The 23,917-nt window shown below is 39.9% G+C and overlaps 1 protein-coding gene across 3 annotated transcripts in view; it reads left to right on the top strand.

Moving 5' to 3' along the window:
- Positions 1 to 329: 329 nt before the first annotated feature.
- Positions 330 to 23,917, top strand: part of kmt2bb (lysine (K)-specific methyltransferase 2Bb) — a 34,819-nt gene continuing 11,231 nt past the window's right edge. Inside the window, exons 1-29 of one of the 3 annotated variants that reach the window (XM_056755971.1) lie at positions 330 to 703; positions 2,920 to 2,998; positions 3,257 to 6,400; positions 6,517 to 6,716; positions 7,101 to 7,205; positions 7,456 to 7,612; positions 8,290 to 8,500; positions 8,843 to 8,907; positions 8,998 to 9,252; positions 10,104 to 10,210; positions 10,303 to 10,413; positions 10,920 to 11,033; positions 12,123 to 12,269; positions 12,403 to 12,495; positions 12,849 to 12,966; positions 13,647 to 13,760; positions 14,860 to 15,062; positions 15,273 to 15,362; positions 15,853 to 15,963; positions 17,126 to 17,202; positions 17,317 to 17,528; positions 17,640 to 17,737; positions 17,983 to 18,120; positions 19,270 to 19,428; positions 19,542 to 19,659; positions 19,777 to 19,855; positions 20,431 to 20,591; positions 20,674 to 20,823; positions 20,907 to 23,880. In XM_056755971.1, the coding sequence (XP_056611949.1) occupies positions 395 to 703; positions 2,920 to 2,998; positions 3,257 to 6,400; positions 6,517 to 6,716; positions 7,101 to 7,205; positions 7,456 to 7,612; positions 8,290 to 8,500; positions 8,843 to 8,907; positions 8,998 to 9,252; positions 10,104 to 10,210; positions 10,303 to 10,413; positions 10,920 to 11,033; positions 12,123 to 12,269; positions 12,403 to 12,495; positions 12,849 to 12,966; positions 13,647 to 13,760; positions 14,860 to 15,062; positions 15,273 to 15,362; positions 15,853 to 15,963; positions 17,126 to 17,202; positions 17,317 to 17,528; positions 17,640 to 17,737; positions 17,983 to 18,120; positions 19,270 to 19,428; positions 19,542 to 19,659; positions 19,777 to 19,855; positions 20,431 to 20,591; positions 20,674 to 20,823; positions 20,907 to 23,880 (9,899 nt within the window). In that variant the 5' untranslated portion in view covers positions 330 to 394. Of the gene's footprint in view, positions 704 to 2,919; positions 2,999 to 3,256; positions 6,401 to 6,516; positions 6,717 to 7,100; positions 7,206 to 7,455; positions 7,613 to 8,289; positions 8,501 to 8,842; positions 8,908 to 8,997; positions 9,253 to 10,103; positions 10,211 to 10,302; positions 10,414 to 10,919; positions 11,034 to 12,122; positions 12,270 to 12,402; positions 12,496 to 12,848; positions 12,967 to 13,646; positions 13,761 to 14,859; positions 15,063 to 15,272; positions 15,363 to 15,852; positions 15,964 to 17,125; positions 17,203 to 17,316; positions 17,529 to 17,639; positions 17,744 to 17,982; positions 18,121 to 19,269; positions 19,429 to 19,541; positions 19,660 to 19,776; positions 19,856 to 20,430; positions 20,592 to 20,673; positions 20,824 to 20,906; positions 23,881 to 23,917 lie in introns of all 3 variants that reach the window. The other 2 variants (XM_056755970.1, XM_056755969.1) reach the window with 2 other exon arrangements.

Genomic DNA, 23,917 nt, shown 5'->3' with positions numbered 1-23,917 from the left:
TAACGTTATTTAATTGAAGATACAACGAGTGCAAAGGACTCAGAAATACAACATTTGTCAACACAAAAATCTGCATGGAACAGCAAAATAAGAAAACATTTAACTGAGTGAATGTTTAACTTAATAAACAAAATGATGCCGTAACATTTATGTATTACAAATTGAAAAGAAAAAACAAAAAAAAAACACAAATAAAACCTGACATGTGACCTGAAATGATCACTCAAGTCTTACATTTATAATGGATTATTTAGCAGTCTTGTTAAAGCGGTACAATTATTCATTCCTAGCCTACATCTCCCATAATGCACCGCACGTCGTCCCCCCTCCCTAACTGGCGCTTTCCCTCTTCTCTCACTCTGAGTTTCTATCTATCGGTGTTGTTGTTGAAGCTATGATGGCGGCAGCGGGATGCGGATCAGCAACCGCGGCTGCCGTTGTGGGCGCAGGCGGCGTGGGCGCGGCGCGGGGTCGCTTCCCCGGCCGCCCATGGTCGTCGCGGAGCCGTTTGCGTTCGGAGAAGCGATGGCAGCTCGGCCGCACCAGGACAGATCAAGACGAGATCTCCTCCAGCGGAGGCCCGAGGCCCACTTGCCTGGTGTTTGCGCTGAACGAGGACCAGTCCCACTTGCGCCTGCTCGGGATCGAGGCGAGCTACAAGAGCCTGGGAGAGGCTGGATACAGCTCCAGTGGAAGCGAAGAGGTGGGTGCATGCGTCAAGTTGTGGTTGTTGTACACGACACGATCGTGGCCTTGTTTTGCGTGGCCGTGTTGCATAGGAAGAAACAGTAATGTAAGTTTAGTGCGTCTGCAATCGCCAGCTGCGTTCAACAAAATGGACATGCGAGCAACAGCGCACCGGCCCGTGTTAACTGGGTGTCGGGGATGTTTAAAGGGGTGCACGGGAGACACTGTGGCCGCAGTGGTGGTTTTAAGATCGCGGTTGTGTTCATTCACACCTTTCGTTTTAAACGCAATATTTCCGCGTATGCATTAAAGCGTTGCATTATAATGCGGAGGGGGAGGGGGTAATTACTGTAGCATTGTAGCTTACAATGGCATCAGGGTCATGGAGTTTGCATTATGCTTTCTTAAGTCACACGACCGTAGGTGGTACATTATTTAGGTCAGTGGAGTGGGTTTGTTTTGAATACGGATCTTTTGCTCGTTTTTGAACATGCATGCTGTTTGCTGGATTTGGTGACAGATTGCTTGTGAGACCATGCCGTGTGCTTGGGTCACCTGCAGTAAATGACAATGATGTGAGTTAGCCATGTATGAAAATCAGGGGCCATAGCGAGACTTAAACGTGTTTTTGTGTGCTCTCGTACTGAGGGTGTGTTTTTTTTAAGGTTGCATGCTTTGTCAGTCTTTATTGTAAGTGTGTATGGTGGTGAACCTGTTGTTAGCTAACAATCGTGGATAATGTGAACACATCGAAGTTGTGCTTCAAGGCTTGAAAAGTCACAGCAATGGACATTTTCTAAACAAGTTTGGCTCAAACTATTGCACTGAATAGAAATCGCCTTTTGTTGGTCTGCTCTAAATACAATTTTATGATAGATAAACTATCTGAGAAGTTTCAAAATCATTGGACAAGTTCGTGGGAACGCTCAGTGTTTTGCATTTACGCTGCTAGGCGTCAGATCTCACTGAGCTGGAAATGTGCTATGGCCACTTGCTTTCTGTGTGCAGAAGCGTGCAACTCGAATGGGAAACAATTTTGTATTAATACTTTGAATATCAAGGTCAAAGCTTTGTGAACTTTGAATGCTTGAGGACAAGCTCTGACATATTTCTTGTACTTTTGAAATAAAATCGGGGTCATCAGCTGTGGAGTTTACACAGTTCTTTAAACAGCTTTGGCGAATGTCTATAAAGTGTTTGCAGAGGTTTTTAATTTGTAAAGTTTAAAGGTTTCCTTATTGATAACATGAGATTTTTATAGTGCTTGATGTTGAATGTGTGAAGTTAGTTTTGAACGTTTGTTTTCTTATTGGCGAACTTCGCGGACAGGGATTGCTTTAAACCAGGACTAGGCCTTAGTTAAACTAGAATATTTAAGTAATTAAAAAAAACATTAGTGTGCATCTTGAGACAAAACAAATGCACTTATATAATATATGATATGCCAGTGCATAACATTTAATTTGTTCCGGGACTGGGCTTAAGCCCTGTCTGGAAACCACCCCTAAATCATTTAGTCATTTAGAAGACGCATTAATCCAAAGCGACTTTTCTTGTCATTATTTTTCTTGTCATAATACTAAAAAAGTAATCAGTTATTTTCAGGTTCATCAGAGTGGGTGATAGTGCAGTTGTTTCAGTTGTGTTGTTTCACACAACAGAGTAGTGAAGTTTGTTCCAGTCTGGTTGTTTCACACAGTCGGTATAATTTTGGAAGAAGAATGACGGCGTTTGTCTCACTTAATTCAGTATCTCTCTTCAGATCTTTGTCATTACTGTATTCTGTTTACATGTGTTATAGGAGATCTCAAAAGATGGTCATCTGGCGTCCCCTTCAGTGATGTGTCTTTATGCTGAATACTTTTAGGAATAATCTTCCAATGCATGCTTGTGTAATTATATTGTGTGCTCCTCTTTCTAAAAGATTCAGCCTTAAAGGGAGAACATTTTTATCACTTAAAATTTCATTTCCCTGTTTTTTTACTCAAAACATTTTTATTTACATTTCAGACATTTAAGTAAACAAAGATAACCAAAAAGATATTTACAGGAATTCTACATTTAAGTCTGTAATGCTATTTAATTTCTATAAAATATTATGCCACGTTGTTTATGCCTAGATTCGTTTATGTTTACACAAAATGATGCTTCATTTAAAGAATAAATACTACATTCACTTAAAACTTGTTTTATTAGAATGTGTTCACAAACCTCACTGCTTTTTATTTTCAGGGAGCTGAATTCAAAGGTTTTAAAGTTGAAAAGAAAGACGTCAGCGCCCCAGTCGGCCCTGTACGAAATCCTCGCAAACGTAAGTGTGGCTTTAGATGCACTTAAGAGATTCTTCAAAAGTTTTATTTAATTGTGTTTGCTTGGTATGTTTTGATCCTATATGTGATTTAATCTACGTTATTAGGAGCTGTTCACTTTTTGATAAAAAGTGTTACTGTATTTCATGTATAGAATTTATTTAATCACTTCACTAAATTGTTTTGGACCACTTGATAATTCATGTGCACTGTGTTGAATAATAATCGAAATTTCATGTAAGTTGTTAATTTGCATCCAGGTGATCGTGCTTCATCGAAGTCAAAGAGGATACGTCAAAGGCCACCTCCTGCAGAGACTGTATTGAAAAACACAGGTCCACAAGATTCTCAAAATTATTCTGCTCCGCAACTTCACAGTGAAGAGCCTCTGAAGGACCCTGTGGTAGATGTTGGTGTCGGTGGTGCTGAAGAATCCAAAACATCCTCCAAAACAAGAAGAAAAAGAGGGACGGCAAAACAAGAACCTCAGTCAACTCCGAGGATCACCATCAAGCTGGTGTCTAAAAAGACTAAAGTCCCCTCCTCACAACAGAAATCTGGAATAAAACGGAAGGGAATCAAATTCAAATCTGAAGTCACAGAGGATCAATGTGCGCAAATCTCAAGTGCTCATGTGAAATTAAAGACCGCCGTACCAGCTGTTGAAAACAGTGCAGGTGAGCTGAAAAAGGAGACTTGTACCAGAAGACGAGGAAGATCTGCAGACAAGAAACCAGAATGTGCTCCACAAACAGATCCTGAGGCGGCTGACCAAAAACCGAAGTTGAGAAAATCAACGCGAAAGCCTCAGAATTTACTGCCAGGTGAAAGTACAGAAATAAAAGCTGAGGAAAACCCAGCACTAGAGGGCGCTGAAGTAAATAAGCTTGTGATTCGGAGACAACAAAGAAAGTCCTCCAATTCTGCAAAGGAGTCTGGGAACCCGAGTTTGGCCGAATCGTTGTTGGAAGTCTCAACTGTTGAAGAATCCAGGTCACCCTCAAAAAAGAAAAAGAAGAAGAAGAAGAAAAAGAAGAACCACAAGGAATCTGAAAGGAATCAGGAATCAGCCATAGCTCTTGCTGATGAGAAGCTCTTGTTAAACAGTGAACTTGTTGGGATTCCAGGTTTGAAGCTGACCAGGATACGAAACCCTAAAGCCAGATCTCGCAAGAAACGCTGCAAGTTTGTTTGGACTCTTACACTGGTTAAAAGCAAAAGCAAAGACACCCAAGACAATCCATGTAAAACGCAAGAAAGCCCCATCAAAGAAGCAGAACCTCCTTCTAAACCTGTTGAGGGCGAAAACCTTTCTACAGAAGCAGAATCCTCACCTTCGAAGACCTCGGAGACGGACACACATGTGCAGCAAACCTTGGAGGAACCTTTGAACACCACAATTTCTGAAAACCCAGAGAGCTTAACAACATTTGAGGAAGTTGAGAGAACCTCAAAAGAGGAAAACGTGGAGGACCTTGAAAGGTTTGAAACAACTACACAAGCACATCCAGAAGAATCCACTCAGACGGACCCGGACGAAATGACGAGTAAAGATATTGTTCCTCCACTTCAAATAAAGGTTGTCTCCTCGCCCGGCAAAAAACACAGTTTGAAGCAATCCTTCTTGATTCAACAAGTTGCGATGTCACCTGAAGTAAAGGAACTCTCTGCAGAAGTTGAAGAGAATCCAGAGAAGATGGAGAACGTGTTGAAAATAAGAGCCGTCCCTACCCTTAAAAGGAGGAACAGGCTACGCCAAAACACAACCCGGAAGAAACGTGGAAAACACAAACACTGGACCATTTACAGACGGAGGTGTAAAACAAATCAGTCGAAAGACAATGGCGCGTCTGAAATCGCAGCTGAAGTTGAGACTCAGGTGGACGAAACGCTAGAATCGCCGGTATCGCCGACGAAAGTGCCAGCGCTTTTAGAACCAAAACCAAAAATGCTGTCTCATGATGTTGAGCATAAAAGAGGAAAACGTTCAATTCCATCAAGGTCAGAACCACAGATACCTGAAGCAGCTGAGCCACAGACAGTTGAACAAACTGTTGAATCAACACCAACCGATCTTTCACTCGAAGTGGTGGAAACCCAGCGCGAGATAAAAGTGGAGGAGACACCGACCTTGACTGAGATTGAAGAGGTTTTAGGGCTTACGGAAAGAGATCAGCCACAGGTTCCTCGTCCTGCGAGACGGCGGATTAGACATGTCAGACGTAAACGGAGGGCTCTGATTGGCCGCAGGTTAAAAAATCCAAGAATGAGACCGAAGGACTTGGTTAGTGAAGTTACTGAAGGTTGTACTCCAACAGTTGGCACAGATGTCGGAGAGCCCAAACCACTATTTTTAACAAAGTTCAAGAGGAAACGAATTAGGTCCATCGGGGGTAAAAGAAAAAGAGTCAAGCTCATTTCAAAACAACTGGAGAACACCATCGAAGAGCAGATTTCCGAGCAGGTAGACAAGGTTGAGTCTTTGAATGAGAAAGCAGAGGACCAAGAGGTTCAGCCTAGCAAAACGAAGTTTTTGAAGAACATCAGACATTTCATAATGCCAGTTGTGAGTGCCCGATCTTCTCGGGTCATCAAGACGCCAAAGAGGTTCATGGATGATGTTGGAATGTCGGAACTGCCCCGCAGGAACTCTCAAAAGAAGCTGGGTCTACAACCGAGAACAAAGCGACATGATTCTAGTGAAAGAGGTGAGCCTGAATCCCTTCTCTCTCAGGATGAAGACGATGAAGAGGATGATCTAGGTGAAAGTCACACCGATCTCGATTCGTCTTCAACTGTGGATTCGAAACCTAAACTGGCCGATGCTGAGAATTTCAGTGTGGAAACGCCGTCTGGTAAAAGGCGCTCACTTCTCAGAGATCCCGGTTTCAAATGGGGCGTTTTGGAACCTGCCGTCGAGGATGTGTTCAATTTCAATGAAGACCTCGACAAAGAGCTGGAGACCTTGTTATCTGCCAAAGATTTTCCAATGGACGTATTTCTCGATCCTCTCCAAAACAAGGAAAAACCCACAAAGTTTAAAGCGCAATCATCAAGATTAAAGATATACAAGAAGCTCAAACTCAAACAGGGTCTTGCGAATCGTAAAAAGACTCCGGCAACAGAGACGAAAAAGGTTGTTTCATCACCTGCCAAGGCACAGAAGATTGCGTTGGACGAGGGGGCCAGTTTAATTCAATCTCTCAAAAATATGAAGAAAGAAAAAGCTAAACTTAAAATCGAGGATCTCAACACCCCTGGGGTTGTTCGCAAAGTCTCCATCTGTGTCCGAGCTCTTAGTTCCAAGTTGCTAGCGCAACACAAGACAAGGGACATCCAAGAGGATGAACTGCCAGATGAATTCTCCATTCATACAGACATCTCGCTTCCCAATAAATGTAAAGGTGGGTTAACATCATATTTACATAAACATTTGTACATTAGAGAACAAAATGAAATTGATTCACGTGGTCGTCATTGGTGTTATGTCCTTAACTCTGTTTACGTTTTTATATCTCAGATTTTGAGAAAATGCATCTCGCAGAATCAAAGAGTCTGGATTCAGAGGAAGCTTCTGAAAATGTTGCTGATGCTGAAGAGAAAGTCGCCTCTCATCGGCCTCGCCTTACAGGAGCTAACAAGCGGATGTTCAACCTTCTTAAGAAAGCAAAGGTCCAACTCATCAAAATAGATCAACAGAAATATCTGAAATCATCCGGGGTAAATCCTTTAAACAACAAATCATAAAAATGCAATTTTTATTTTATTTACAACATTAACTCGCATTTGATTTTAAAGTATAAAACACTACACATACACATTTAAAACAAACTCGAGTCATTCCAACTTTGATGCTTTATATATCAAATATACATTTATAAATCGTATATTAACTTAATTTTGGTTTGATTTATCAGCCTTTTTCTTGCTAGATTTTCTAAATTACATTTGTGTACTATTTGCCAGTTGCAGTTGTATTTAACGAAACCTTGTACCTTGTATAGGCTTCAACCAATGTTGCTCAGTTTATGATTTTGATTTTTATTTAATTGAAGTGCCATTAACAGTTATTTGAAATCTTTTATCACACCTTGTTTTGTTTAGCTCCTTCCGGAAGGTAGAATCACCGCAACAAAGAGGCAGAGACGAAAACCAAAGGAGCGTCATGAGAATGCCTGTCCCAACAAGATTGATGTCTCTCCGGAGCAGGTGCGTCATATGCTTTTAAAGATTGAACAAACTGTGAGAAACATTTCTGTAGTTTTTTGTTTGATTCGTCAATGTTAGAATAAATGAAAATAAACATAAGCAAATAATTTTTCTCACAATAAATGTTTTAGCTATTTCATTGTAATGCGTACAGGTATACCTCATAAGTTAGCATCATAAATGAACAGTGTCAGTATCAATGAAGAGACATTCTCATGAGTTTTTGTTTTATCTTAATTCTTTACCGAAGGAGCCTGTCAGAGGAGGACCCCGCATCAAACATGTTTGCAGGGCAGCGGCTGTGGTTTTAGGGCAGCCTCGTGCCATGATCCCAGATGACATCCCGCGACTGAGCGCTCTACCCCTGCACGAGAGATCAGACATATCTCCTTCACCTGCAGAGAAAGGTACAGGCGCATACTATGCAAAGTGCTAAAAATGCGTAGAGGGATACTTCACCCAAAAATGTACTCGCCTTCGAGTTGTTCCAAATCTGTATCAATGTCTTTGTTCTGATGAAAGAGATTGGGAAGAATGCTTATAACCAGGCAGATTTTGCCCACCATTGACTACCATAGTTGGAAAAAGTACAACGGTAGTAAAAAGTGCCGCAGAACTGTTTGCTGTACTACATTTTTCAAAATGTCTTATTATGTGTTCAACATAACAAAAGAAACGATAAACTAATTTTTCCTACTGTGGGAGTTTTTGGGGGAAAGATCTTTTTGGTTGTAAGCATTCTTCTGTGTTCATCAGAACAAAGAAATTTATACAGATTTGAAACAACTCGAAGGCGAGTAAAAGATGAAAGAATTGTGTCGGGAAGTATCCCTCAAAACTCAAGTTAAACACATAATAAAACTTGATACTTAAGTATCAGTACAATAGGCAACTGTGACTGGCTTATTTAAATTCTTGTTTGCATACCTTCTAGATTATACAAACACTTCTTACTTATTGTCATTGTTACAGGAAATGACCTATGATGTTTAATTTTCTTTTCGGTTCTTTTGACAAGTTGTGTGGCGATGTTATCTAGATCTTTATTAGTCATGCGTTGAGGTTATGATGTTTTTTAATGCAGGTGTCGAGTCTCACTCTGATCCAGAAAGCCCCGTTATACAAGAGCACAGAACGTCAAAGTCCCGCAAAAGTAGAGCTCATTTGTTAGCCAACCGAAACCGAAGGTGTGGCGAGTGTAAGGGATGCCTCCACGAGGAGGACTGTGGCAGGTGCATGAACTGCCTGGACAAACCCAAGTTCGGCGGCCCCAACACAAAGCGCCAGTGTTGCGTGTAAGTATTTGTTGTTTATCACATGGCTCTGAAATGCTTGATTCTGATTGGTCAATTCTTGCAAGGGAGAGGTTTGTTATTCTTCCAAATGAACCACAAAAACTGATAACATGCCATTTATCCGGGTACAGTGAATCATTGAGTGCTAATACATGTTTAAAGTATCACTTTGCTGTTTCTTCTCATAACAGGTTTGAATTTTTTACAGATACAAATAAGAAATTTAAAATACCGTTTACATTCAATGTTTCATCAGTTCAAGGCTCTGAAAAGCCTACTGAAAATTGAATGACTCATAATTGAATAAAATAATTGAATATATATTTTTTTTTTTTTTGGAAGATACAAGCGATGCGATGCAGTTGAAGAACGGAAGGCCAAGAGACTGAGTGGGAAGCTTCAAAAAGGTACGACATTCTACATAAAACATTCTACGACAAAAATTCTGGACGTTATTGTGATGAGCAAGTGGTTGATGAGTGCCTCACTGTTCATAGGGAATGTGAAGAAGCGGCGCTCATCAATCAGCGCAGGTCACTCGAGTAATGAAGACGGCGAGGGCGCAGATGGAATCGGACGGATGTTCCCTACTCCTCCGGGTGACAGTCCATCTGTGCGAAAACAGCCACGCCGGCACGTTAAACCACGTTTCTACTGCGACCTGCTGGATTATGACTCCGACTTGGAATGGATTGGTGGTTCGAACTCCACCTCTCCCGGACGCAGGAGAACTACTGGTCTTCGCAACGCAGGTTAAACATTAACCGTCAATGAATCATAATTTAATAATTTATATTAAATCATATTAAAAATACAAACTCTTCAATTGTTTTATTTACAATCTTTTTTCAACTAAAGAGTCCTTGGTTTTTCCCCCATTTGCCACCAGGGGGCGCTACACAATTTGATTTACATTTATGAATTTGGCAGACGCTTTTATCCAATTGACTTAAATTGCATTATCCTATACATTTTCTTTTTATGTGCAATCCCCTGGGATCGAACCCACAACCTTGCTTTGTTAACACAATGCTCTTACCACTGAGCTACAGCTACATTTGATTATAAGAAGATGCTTTTATTTAAAGTTAATTTTAACCTTAAATAATAGATCATTTTATTATTATTATTTATATGAAAAATTATTTAAATTGTATTGTTTTTTAAGATTTATTATATCAAACTGTTCATGCAAAAATGTATGTAATGTAATGTAATAAAGAATAATAGTTAAAAATATATTCTTTATTAGAATATTATTTTATTAGAATTTCATTATCAATTATTATGTTATGTTATTACTTAGTTATTAGCTTGATGGGGGCTTCTTCAAACATCACCTTACTAATAAAAAAGTAAACAACTTTCAATGGGGGGACTTTATTTTGGTATTAAAGATATTTGGGCAATCTCATATTAACCTTGAGTGTCAATACAGTAGTGAACTATTTGTTTGTAATGCATCACAGCTTTTGTGTCACCTCTTTTTAAACTGCTCATTCCTAGTTTTCTGTATACCTTTTCTACAGTTATGTATTTATTTTATCCATTTGTTTATGTTTTCATCAAAGCTTTAATTCTATTTGTTTGTAACGCACCACAGATTTTGTCTCATTGGACGACTTCATTGGCGACTCCTTTGACGAAGGAGTGCGACATCGCAGACCTGGCTTCAACAGGGTTCCGCCCATCAGGCGTAAAGTTGAGAAGGTATTGAGATTGTTCAAGCATCAGGTGAAATCAAAGCCGTCCCCATTCAACCAACATCTCACTGAAAACAACTATTGTTCCTACGTTTACAGAGTCCTCATGAACAGACACCGCCCAGCGTTCTGGCAGCCCTCGCAAACGGTTTTGCAGAAAGAGAGATGGAGCCAGAGGAACCCACGCACAAGATTTGTGTGGATTTCAAGGTAATGTCCTCGTTTCTATCCCACACATTTTAAGGTGTTTAGATTACTGAGACATGGTTGAGGAAAGCAAATCACAGGCTGTTTTCTGTAGTCCACATATACTTCCATATTTTAGCAATGATGTGTTTTGCCACACGATGGCAGCACACAATTCTGAATGAAAAATCATCAAACGGTTTCCTTTTTATTGAAGAAACACACCATGTGGTTGAAAGTCATTGTTTGTGTTAATCCAGATGTTCTCATCACTGTCTGTCCAACATAGTTTCACTTGTTTGGAGGGACTGTAGTCTTGTTGCTCTCTTAAGTGTGCAACCGTTCTGATGTTTCTTTGAGTTAGTTTCTAATCTTATGGAGAAATTTGTGTTTTGTATTCCACTAATTCTAAAACTTTTTAATGGCTGGCTGAAGGCTTGGATGTTAAAGGAGTCAAGCATCAAACTTTACCTTCTTTTAAAAGCACATAGGCCAGACAGATTACCTAATTTCTCTTTCGTTTTTAACAGGAGGACTGTAGACTTCAAAGCGTTTGGGTGACTGGAGGTTTAAGCGTCCTGACATCTGTTCCTCTCGTGCCCCAGTACGTCTGCCTGCTGTGTGCCAGTAAAGGCCAACATGAGGTTTGTCCTCTGCCCTTCATTACACCAACAACTCCTCATTCAACACGTATATACAACATCAAAAATTAATCCCGATTAATCGATTAAAGGTGTTTGGGTTATATATACATTGAACCAAACACTATCATAACATCTTAGTTGATTATTTAATATACTTTATTTTTGACAAAAAATTCCGTGTTTCGGACGTGACACACACACATTTTCAGTAGTGATGGTAATGTTTTGTTAGTGATCACAAAAGTTTATTTGCACAGCTGAATCAGACTTTCAACATTTTATTACTTCATTGCAGAAAAAAGATGTTTGGAAGTGACATTCTGCCTGACTTAAACTTACACACACATTTTCAGACTTATGAACACATTTACTTCAAAATGATGAGACGGATCTAATCACTGTGTAGTTTATTAGAGAGAAGGGCCACAGTAATGATTCTTGATAAAAAAAAAATGTATGGGTGTGGCTAAAATCAGTCTTAGCCAATGGACTAAAACATACACTGTTAGGTAGTGACATGAAAATCCAGAACAGATTTTTTACATGAAGTTTATTAGAATTAAATCAAATTATAATTTTTTGGAACTTCACTTTTTTAAAAACATAAAAATATATTTTAAAAACAACAATTGAAAAAAATGCTAAACAATTTTAAATGTAATTTTCAAAAGTTGAACTGGGTTCGGGACACCCATCTCTCAATTGAAAGTAACCAATAAATTGTGATTTTGCGTATATTAAGCTTACTGATCTTTTAAATGTTATTGTGGGTTTTGAAATATGATAGAAGGATCTAAACAATAACTTTAATGCTTTTTTATATATGTTTTATGTGGTACAGCAGTTTGCATGAATTCTGTAGTATGGCACACATACACTTTTTTAATATAAACACAGAAATTTATTTAGGAACCGATTAATCGTGATTATTCGATTCAAATTTGACTTGCCTAAATCCAGGAAAAAACTTTGCTGTAGTTTTTTACTGATGTTTTCCCACAGTTGATGTCACTTCTTTCAGTGAGTTGTTTTTCTGGACGTTCTACTGTTTCAAATTGATATTCAGTGATTTGTGCTGCCGTTGTACAGATGCTGCACTGTCAGGTATGCTGTGAAACGTTTCACCGGTTCTGCTTGGAACCTTCTGAGCGCCCCCTGGAGGAGAACAAGGAGAACTGGTGCTGCCGTCGCTGCAAGTTCTGCAGGGTCTGCGGACGCAAGAACAAAGAGTCGAAGGTAGTTTGCCAGTGTCTCGGTGTTCTTGTATGGAGTTATGTAGAGTGGTTTTGGTATAGACATTTTGTGATGTACAGTTCACGCCTCAGCATTGATGTGAGTAATCAGTTTTCTATTCTTAATTTCATCGCAGCCTCTACTGGAGTGTGAAAAGTGTCAGAATTGTTACCACCCCGCCTGTCTCGGCCCCAACTACCCCAAACCCAACAAACGTAAGAAGCCGTGGGTAAGTTGAGTCGCATGGATACTTTCCTCGACACACAGAGCTTTAAAGGAAACCTCAGTTATTTGCTGAGTCTGTTTTTTTTTTTGTCGAGTTTTTACACTCTGCAGCTTTAGGAGGAAATGCCATTTCGGTTTATGGCCAGGTGGAATAATAATAATAATCCCAAAGCAATCAGAACACATTTATACCCACAAATAAAACCACAGACTTTCAAAATGTGTTCTGGAAATTATGAAGAAACCTCTAGAGATTGTTTTGACAGATTAAACTATTCAAACCAAAATACACATCATAAATCAAGTTTTTGTGGCTGTTTCATTTACTAATTTAAAGGCACTCTTTTTTTTTTTCAGGTTTGTATGACCTGTATCAGGTGTAAAAGTTGTGGAGTGACTCCAGGGAAGAGCTGGGACACGGAGTGGAATCACGACAAGGGTCTGTGTCCCGACTGTACGCGGTTATTCGATCAAGGTGAAGCTTCTTACTGATCTAATGGCCAAGTTCTTGTATAGAGCTGTTATTGATTTAATTCTTTCACAAGCCAATCAGGACCTTATGATGTCCTTCAGATATTTATTACTTATCCAGTCAGAGTAGCTAAGGACTTCCAGCACACTTCCCAATAATGATGCAACAAATAGAAACAAAGGTTTTGTTTATGGCTGGTTTATTAAAGCCTTCACCTTTGACATTTTAGCTTCATCTTAACATTTATCTTATACTTGTTGCTCAACGTGATGAAAAGATAAGGTTACACGAAATAATGACAGATGGCACAAACTACACACATATACGAAATACAGGAAATGACACAGGATGCATGCATCACTCATCAACATAATGAAACTTGGTCGTCTGAGTGCTTGTAGAATATAAATATCCTTTTTGCAAATAAATATACATTAAAAGGAAGTTGTCAAAAGCTGTTTTAAAATAAATGCACCAATTATTAGAAATATATATATATATATATATTTATTTAGCTTGCCGATGGCCAAAAGCAAGACAGAATATTTTTTCATTTGTAGTGGTTTAAAAATGTCCCCAAACCTAGACAGAAGTGTTGTTGTCTCATTTTTGCCTGTCGCCGACCTTAAGGTGTTAAAACTAAAAAAGTCAAAGCATATCTTTGATCGATGTATTTTTTATAGGAAACTACTGCACCATGTGCTTCAAGTGTTATGAAGATAATGACTATGACAGTCAGATGATGCAGTGTTCCACTTGTAACCACTGGGTCCACGCTAAATGTGAAGGTCTGACAGGTGAGTGAACAAACCTGGAAACATCTGTCTTTATACAAATTGACCTAATACTTCTACAGCATTTATTTATTTAACTTTATGTTTTTATTACCGTATAATGAGTCATTTCTATCCACATGCACCGCGTGTCCCTTAAAAAGGTGTCCTTTAAAAAAATAAAGTAATAAATCAGCTTTATCCACTACTATTCATAACTTTTTCAAAAACGTGCTTACGACTTGAACTAAAGTAAAAATATTTTTGTGAACTCGTTGAGTAAATGTGTTAAAGTACTAGTTTATATATATACACAAGTATGAAAGGTAAATAATGAAATGTAGTGGAGTAATATGTGTGTAATATGCTTAATAATGCCGTATAGTAGAAAGCTTCCAAATATTACAAATATTTGAGAGTAAAAATACTCCACTGCCCACATCTCAAGTCACTTGCACTATTGTATAGTCTATATTGTTATCTGTTCATAACCTCCTGTACATTAATGTTCACAGTATATAGCCTTCTGTATATATTGTTCATAGTACATACCGATTGTCACATTTTCATAGTACATGCCCATCGTAAATTATTTTCCTAATATTGTATTCTGTATTTATTCACACTGTATATCTGCACTTGCTAATTGCACTTCTGGTTAGACCTAAACTACATTTCGTTACACTGTACCTGTATATGTGTAATGACAATAAAGTTGAATCTAATCTAATCTATCTAATCTAATCTGCATTTCTAAGAACTTATATTTACATGAAAAGCTCAAATCGTACACACAAACAGTCAAAAGTTCACTTGAAAAACATGTTTCTCATGATCTTAAATATCTATTAATCTGAAAGTGTGTGCTTCAATGTTTAAATTCCCACAGCTACATTTTTGTTATTTTATGGTTTCAATGGGTTTAATGTTAGTCTATCTAAACCATGGTAAAATAAATAGTGTTTCTAAACGTTTGACCGGTAATGTATTTCACTTGTTTTATTTGATGTGATTAAGTGCTGCTGAAGAAGTTGAGAAATGTGATTCCCGTGAAGATGTTGAGTCAGTGTTAGGAAATATTTCTTACATCTGCTGATTAAAGATATGCTGAATTTTCACACAGATGACTTGTATGAAATCTTATCCAGTCTGCCTGAGAGTGTGGTTTACTGCTGTCAGCCGTGCGTACATGCCCAGCCCGATGGAGAGGTCGGCGAAGCCGGCTGGAAGGAGGTGCTCCACCAGGAGCTCAAGGCCGGGTTGGAGAAAGTGCTGTCTTGCCTACTGAGCTCCAACCTCACAAAACACCTGGTCACCTGCAAGGGGGTCCGTGTCTTTTTTAAAAGACCCTTAAGTTTATTTTGTTTAGTCTAATAATATCACTTTAAATGCTGTTTATATTTGCTAGTGCCTACTGACGGTCTCAACCGAAGGTGCACTACAAATCTGTAGAACTTGTTGAGTCATTACCACACAAGTTAAAAATAAAATTTTGTGTACAGAACCTTTTTAATCTTTGATTCTTTTGTCTTGTAGTGTGCAGCACTGGGTTCTCCAGACACAGAGGCTGTGTGTGACTTTAATGCCGTGGGAATGAAGTTTGAGGAAGGCTTGTACACATCCCTGGTTAGCATCTCAAGTGGTCAATTCAGTATAAAATATTTTGCCCGCTTTAGTTCAGATTTCAATCTTCGAGAAAGAAGTTAATCTCAGGGAAACAGAAATCTGGGTCACTTTCGAATTGAAACTGGTACCAGTAAATGCTGTAATTTGACCTGTGATGGGTCTCGCAGATAGTCTGGCTGCATTTTGCGGTTCAGATTTGGCTTTTCAAACAACTTATTATCTAGAAGTTAACCATTACTTGAAAAGATGCTGTAATGGATCATTTTGAAAAGTGTCTGTAATGAGAGACTTAAAAACAAAATCAGTGAATATTCTGTGCCCAGGTTGCCAGCTCCTAACATAAGCAGCTTTACTTCCTAATCTTAAATTGAGAAATTCATACGTTTTAACTGACCTAAGTTTTTAATCTCTAACTGACTCATTTGTAATGTAGAAATACAGAAGAACAGACGTTTTTAAAGGAATTTGTTTTTATGGTTTTGCTGAGCAGAAGTCATTCCATGAGGATGTTGTGAAAGTAATCTGTCGTTACCTTGAGGAAGAGAAAGGCCTCTCAGAGGATCAAAGACCCACTGCCCTGGCCCGCTCCTACTATCTGACGGTAAGAATCTTGCATATTTTATTATTGCGTAATGTTAAATTGCCATTTTTAGGAAATGATTATGTTTTAAGTTGGTATTCAGGGTTTTTACTGGCTCAAATTGAGGCGGAGGTGGTGCCATCCCGACCTTGTACACACAAACCTAGGCCTACCGTACCTTTAAGTGGATTAACCAAAGTGACTTTGACATTAAAAGTTCTAATAAAATTAGATGAAAATTACAATTAAGTTCTATAAAATATTACTTTTATTCTTTTTTAATCAAATAAAGTTTTTATATAATTTTTTAACAAACCTTTCAGCCAACTGAGTTCAGAGTTGCATTCTCTGTGGTTCACTTTAAATGATTTAATGATCTCTTATATTCGCCAGTGACTGAAAAGTTCAATAATATAAATGAATCGTTTCAAATGAGTCATTCGTCGCAATATGCGTTCATACTGGCGAACTCGCTGTGTACAGTATACACCGATACGCGGTATACGCCAATTCAACGATCCAACTGCACAGCTTCAGACATAACAAATATGTACGTCATGTTAATTATAGAAATTAAACGTACTCTGATGCAAAACGAACCACCGTGAAACACAGCTAGCTTTTGTTCTGCAACTCTTTTTTTTTTAGCGCCTCCGTGTGCTGAACAAAACAGCGCCTCCGCTGTGGTGTAATGCAGCAACTGCGGTTACAAATGACAGTTATAAATGCATGCAACATCTCTTGTATATACACCCGACATTAAAAAAAAACTGGTATTTGACGGTTGTGTGCAGATGTTGCAACAGCTGTTAAAAAGCTTAATAGATCTCCTGTTCCTCCGAAAGCTGTACACTTTATATTGGTGTGGATATGATAAATTATAACTGTTGTCTTATAACCTCATCACATTGCATTTTTCTATTTCTGTTCTATTTCGAATAACGTGTGAATGCTCTTTATTTTATCTTATTGCACTGCAAAAAAGTAACGTCAGCAGCATTGCATTGTGGGAAACCGTATTCTGTATTGTGTGCTCTTGGTAAATACTAGACATAGTATAAACTGTAGAAACAAAAGAAGTATGTAAATGTGATTCCCAAGTTATGTTCTTAATATTGAAATCATTGCTTTACTTATTTCTATGACGCAGTGTTTTTTAAATGTACTTTTCAATCTTTTTTAGCTGTTAGAGGACGTTTATAGTTGGTTCAACAGTCAAGACCCTAAAGTGTGGGATCCACGCTCCAAACATCTGCCAGCGTAAGCTTGCCTCCTTTTATGCGATTTTCCTGTTTGTGCTGCTTGGAAATTCCACATTTATGCTCCTGTAAATGATCCATCGTCTTTGATCATCACGCGTCGCCTGTGTTTTAGTGGTATGCTTTCACACGCCGTGATGCCTCCAAACTATGAACACGTGTATGCTCAATGGCGTGAGAAAGACACTGCGGATGATGCACCGCCGCTTACTGAAAGCCACGTTGAAATGAAAACAGGAGAAGAGGTTGATCTTTCCACACCTTTGGCCCATAACACCAGCAGGAGTTGCTATATGGACATGAGGGAGATACGACTAAGGATGAAAGGTAATTCAACATTAGAAGTATATATATAGTCAATAGTCATAGTTATAAGCCGGACATATGTCAAGCTGTGCATGAGTCACGCTAAATTGGTATTGTGGTGTTTTTTGACAGGAAAGAAAGGTCGACTGGGGAAAACAGACCTGGACACTGGTTGGTCGAAAGAAGATGAAAGGCAGTGCTCTCTGTGCCAAAAATATGGTGATGCAAAGGCCAGTGTAAGAACTTATTCATGTGAACATCACATTTATAAGACATTCAAATAATTCCTCATTGGGATGTTTTGAAGAAAGTTTTACCTAATGTAAGAACTCTCTGCAAGTTGCTGTGGATAAAGACGTCTGCTAAATGACTAAATGTCAAAGTAATGGTTACATACTCTGACTATGTGGTGAAGGGGAATAAAATGACAGCATGCGTGAATCGTGTCTGATGTCACATGTCTTTGTCTTTCCAGGATGCAGGGAGATTGCTTTATTTGGGGCAGAACGAGTGGGCTCATGTGAACTGTGCCATGTGGTCTGCGGAGGTGTTTGAAGAAGACAACGGCTCGCTTCTGCATGTCCACAGTGCTGTGGCGCGAGGTCGTCTAATGGTATGTTTTCAGTCTCATGATTACTGTGATTTAACACTTATGGTATTTAATGTGAATAAACTAAAGATGCACTGATTCAAAATTTCTCCACTCAAAGCCGATTGTTCAGAGTAATATCTGTCCATAAAATTAATATTTCTTAACTTTCTGAATGTCATTAATTCATATAATGACTATTCATATTGAAGATCAAACTGGTTTATAATCAGGGTTGCACATACGATTTTCTATCTGGTTCTCAAGATAGCACCTGGAGATTCGGTTTGGTGCTCACATTGCACACGGTGTGACAAATTATATTTACCTATTAAAAATAAAAATAAAAAAGTAGCGATGGTGAACAATAAACAAAACAATGACGTGGGATAATACTATATTTATATTATTTTAAGGGAAATTTTTAAATACAATGATAATGTATTTCTTCTTGTTTTTCTTTTTATATTAGTAAATGTAAATTTTCAACACCGATTTTGAAACCTAAAACGACAACCTTTTTGGTTTTTGGCAGGTTGCGAGTGCACATGGAGACTTGCGGTTTGGAGCTAGGATCGAGTATAACATAAACACAAGCTGCGTGCAAGTGTCAAGTTTAAACAGCTTGTCCTTTTAGAAAGTTTAAGAGAAGCAGTGTTTTGGTAGACCAGCAGTGCAGATCCAGACATTCACAGAGGCTGCGCGTGCCACGTGCTTCTCTAGTAACGAACGCAGAACCAACAAAGTACTCAGTTTTTCATAATTTACACCCAGGTCCCGTTTAACACCGGGAACAAACATGATATCAGTAGTTTTAGCAGCATTCAGTTCAGACGGAAATCTTATCCAGTATTACCTTTAGTCGGCCTAAAACAGTGATTGTGCATCAAAAGGTTTCATCCACGTCAGTACGCAAATGAGCGGTCTAAACTTATTTACAGAGTGGATTTTGGTCGTGCCTGCGCACCACTTATGTGCATCCCTGGATATAATGGCCATTTTTATCTTCTGGTTCTTAAACAAATGACCGAAAGTGTAAAAAATCGACCAATACTGATTAATGGCATATATATTTGTATCTCTAGTATTAACCTCTGATTCAGTGATTTATGTATTGAGTTAACATGACTGTGGTGTTTGATTTAGCAAACATTCAATCTTTTCCTGTTGTAGCGTTGTGAGCGGTGTAACCGAACTGGGGCGACGGTGGGTTGTTGCCTTGGTTCATGCCAGAGCAACTACCACTTCATGTGTGCCCGCTACCGCAACTGTGTCTTCCAGGATGATAAGAGAGTCTTCTGTCACAAGCACCGTGACCTCATAAGTGGAAAAGTATGTAATGCTAGTTATTTATAGTTTAGCTGTAGGTGCTTTTTTACAGTTGGCTCTGTTTATGTGCACATGGTATGTGTTTTTAAAGAACACTTTGTGTTTCTTCTTTCCAGATCATCACTGGTCAAGGGTTTGAGGTGCTCCGGAGGGTTTATGTGGACTTTGAAGGGATAAGTCTTCGCAGGAAGTTTTTGACTGGATTAGAACCGGAATCAATCAATTTAATGATAGGTTGGACTTTTAAAAGTTATAAAGAAAGAAAGAATCTGGCCTGTTTATTGCATAAAATCATATATAAAAACATAAAAAACACAAAAAGCATTAACATCATCTTTCTGTTTTTTTCAGGTTCTTTGTTAGTTGAAAAGCTGGGAAAGCTTAGCGAATTATCGGCTTGTCATGGTAAACTTTTCCCTGTTGGTTACCAGTAAGTAACTTTTTATGTTATGAGACGTTTCGTTCCATGTATTAGGTCAGCATGACTTTCTGTACAGAATACTTGTAAAGTCCTTCAATACTGTTTAAAAACATCTTAGGAGTCTTGATAAAATGCCAAGGGAACATTCCTGCATTCAGCGTGACTACCATGTAAATGACCCTAAACTTTCGAACAAATTAATTTTTCCTTTCGTTCCATAGAAAAGTACCTGAGTGCTGTAGTTCACTTAAATTTACTGCGTGACTGTTTTACCTTGTTGTCATGGTAAAAGTTTATTATCAGGGCAGATTACATCAGAGCTGGGACTACGGTGTTGCGGAAATGAACTGTTCCGCTAATCTTTTTCTTATCCACAGCATTAAAGTGCCTCTTATTGATTTCACATGGAGTCAGAAATAATTTATTTAAAAGCAAAAGTCTGTGGATGATTTGTACCATATTTAATATCCCTTGTTTAAAGAAATAATTGCATGATTTATCATGCAGCCCTCTCAAATGTAATGGATGTAAACACTTTCAGTTTTGGCCTCTGCACATAACTAAAGACTTTGTTTTTTTCTTAGATGCTCTCGCCTTTATTGGAGTACTGTAAACCCCCTTCGCCGCTGCAAATATACATTTCGTGTTAGGGATGCCCGACCACCTGTTCAGGAAAAGCCAGTGGAAGAACTGTCCGATCAGGGAGAAAATTGTACTATTGCCCACAGCCCATGTCCCCAGTCAGGTGCGTACCGTATAACAATATTGTGTGATTGATTGAAAATATTTGGAAGTTATATTCAAATTATTTTTCCAATTCACATCAGAAGCACGTTTTGTGGAATTGGCCCTTACAAATTCTGCTGGAACAAATGCCATCTTTGCCAAACCGGACCTTGGCGCTCGCCCCAAAATCCCTTCATACCCTCAGAACAGAAGACCCGCCGGAGGGCTTTCCCGACCACTGCCTTCTCCAGGTAATACAGATAAACAACAGTGATAGACGCTGACAGTGTCATTTTATCATTTTAAGTATCTACTCATATATTTTTTTTACCAGGAGCTGCCCCATCCAAGCCTCACCACATCTTGACAATTAGTGATCTGGATGACACTCGAAGGCCACGACGGCACAGCCCACACTCCCAGAACAGCCCACACTCCCAGAACAGCGGTACCCGTCACATGACCTCCCCAACTCTCGGATCCCCAGCAGGCCAAATCACATCTAGAGCGGGTGGATCCCACCTGCCTAAAACCTCCCAACCTACCTCCCCAGTTTACCCTATTGGTGCTACTGAAAACCTGCTGACCTCTTCATCAGCTCGTCCTGTTGGTCGAAGTGCTTCCTCAGTCCGGGGTTCTGGAATAATGATGCCCCATTCTACCTCAGGACTGTTTTCCCAGTCCACACGGCAAGGTGGCATTGGCGGCACCCCTTGCACCAACCGAGTACTCAGTTCTCCCACCCATCTCACCACAAGACTACGGCCTTTTGAGTTTAATCCATTGGACTCTGTAGAACTTCCACACAATTTCATAGCATCCCCACAAGAGCATCCAGCAGAAAATGGTGCCTTACCTTTAGGAGACTCTTTGGGTACACCAAAAGCTAACCATCTTATAAGCGATGAGGATTTCCCTTATTCTTCCTTCCACTTAGAGGCAGATCTGACCGTGGAACCTGAGCTAAAAACAGAGCTTGAAATTGAAGAAACAGTGCTGAGTGATGGAGTAGCTATGAACTGCAGTGCACAAATTGTAGTTGGTGAAGAAAGCCAGGAGGACTTTTGGGACCCGGGTGAGAAGCAATCCAAAATGTCCACTCCAAGATTGTCTTGTAGTGTTGACCCTTGTAGGCAAGACTGGGATAATAGTTCTTCGGATGAGGATATGGAGAATTACTTTGATTTCACTCGCACTGTGGTCACCTGCAAGCCTCCAAGAGATGCCTCCCAAACGCCTACATCTCCATCTTTGAGGCAGATTTCCCAACTTGATGGTATAGACGATGGGACAGAGAGTGATACAAGCATAGCTAATAGTGATGGCCAGAGCTTGAAGAAATCGAATCAGGCCAAAAAGCCACACAAATCCTTTAATTCTCAACCACATGAACAGGCAGCCAGCAACGGACTATTTACAAGTACGGCCTCTAACATTTCATCAAATAGTTGTGGTTTTGAAACCATGTCCAACTCGGTTGATACTCCCTTCTTAGAGGCTGTTGTTGATTTAAATGCGTTTGGTGTACCTCAAGCATTGCAGTCAAACTCTTTGTTAGTTTTTCCTCCACAAGACACTTTGAATAATTTTCTCGACCCAAAGTCTTCAAATGCAGCATTTTCGGAATACAGTAAAGATTACCAAGAATCTAGTTTAGTTTTTGAGCCAGAGACACCCTTGATTCTCGAGAGATGCGATCCACCTTCACCCAGTGCATGTTTCACAGAACTGGTCCCAGTCCAGGAAGATTCTTCAATTGACCCACAAGTATCTACAGGGCCAAAGGAAATCATCTTAGATCCTAGTAGTGGGCACTTTGTATCTTCTATGGATGCCTCTACAGTTTACCCAAACCACTTGACTGAAGGTACTCATGGTGTTTTTACTTTGTGTCCAGTTAATGGAATTCAGCAACAAACTACAGAGTTACTCAAATCTACCACATCTGTTAAACCTCTGTCCTCCTTGTACCCTGTCCAAACTCCCGAGGGTAAGATGGTCTTACCTCCCATGGAGACTTTTAGAACCAAACTACACCCATCTACAGTCTCAAGGCAACCAGCCCCTTCAGTTCCTGGAGGGGCGATGCCTTGTGTTCCCACAAATTTGCCACAGAATCCAGAGTCAATGCTCTCGGTGCCATCTGCCACTGGTGTGCCCCTTGGGACTCAAGGGCCGGTGTCAGGTACATTGTCTGTCCCATTGTACCCCGCTTACTCGGAGCCCATCGGCTCTACAACAGTTGGTGTAGTTTCCTCGTGCCCCTCCGTAATCTCCCAATCATCAGATGACTGTCAACCCATGGCTTCTGCCACTCAACCAACCTCTGCTCCAGGCGTCATTAATGGGTACAACACCATGCCTATGCAAGGAGAATCTGGCTCGGGAAGGACAATTTCCATAAATTTCTCCACCCCCAGATCAACAATTGAACCCCAACAACAGTTGGTTACCCAAGCGTTACCAGGCCACGCTATTCTCACCGTAAAGGAAGTGGGTGGACCCAACGTGGATCCCACCCCACACGTGTTACTTGTTAATCGACTTGGTCAGATTTTTGTTAAGAACCCTGAAAGCAACACCTTCCAGCTGCCAACTCCAAATTCCTCTTCTTTCAATTGCGTCACCCAGATTGCCAGTCTCTTGCAAAGCAATGCTTTGTCAGCAACGCTTGCTGCGGCTGGAAACTTGCAGGCGGTTGCAGGGAGCGCCAATCCAAACCAAGTCCCCCAAATTGTGACCCCATTGGTACAGACCTCTAACACCATTACCCAGCTTCTCACTATTAATAGCAATGACTTGGCATCATTACCAGCAGATCCTAAGAAGCCACGACGGAATGCCAAAGCTGCTGGAGATGGATCCACAGCAGGGCCGAAGAAACCAAGGAATAAGAAGGAGTCTTCCACACCTAGGAGGACCAAGTCTGGCCCGTCAAGCAAGCAGTCTGCAAGTCTGTTGACAAAGTCCTCGGATGCATATCAGGCAGAGAGTGCCCAAGCTATCATCAACCAAGCTATGGCTGGTTATTACGACCCCAACAAGACTGTTTCCCATGATCTCAGCCCTGCATCACCCCAACCCATCAGTTCAGTCGTTTTACCTCAAGATCTACTTATTGAACCAGAAACGGTGGCCGCTCCAGTAACTCCATCAGAAGCAACACCTCGAACAAAGCAGGTTCGAATGAAAAGAGTGTCCTCACTTTGCGACCGTTTTGCCGTCAAGAAATCAAAAGCAGACTTTTTAGAATCTGATCGCCCTAGTGGATTGGAAGAAGTTCGCAAGGCAAGCTCGGTATTGGCAAGGTAAAAATAGAACAGTTTGCATCTTTTTTGTTACTAG

The sequence above is a fragment of the Triplophysa dalaica genome, chromosome 9 (assembly GCF_015846415.1).
Source record: "Triplophysa dalaica isolate WHDGS20190420 chromosome 9, ASM1584641v1, whole genome shotgun sequence".
In the NCBI taxonomy this organism is placed as follows: Eukaryota; Metazoa; Chordata; class Actinopteri; order Cypriniformes; family Nemacheilidae; genus Triplophysa; species Triplophysa dalaica.
This window is presented reverse-complemented; position numbering and strand designations above follow the sequence as displayed.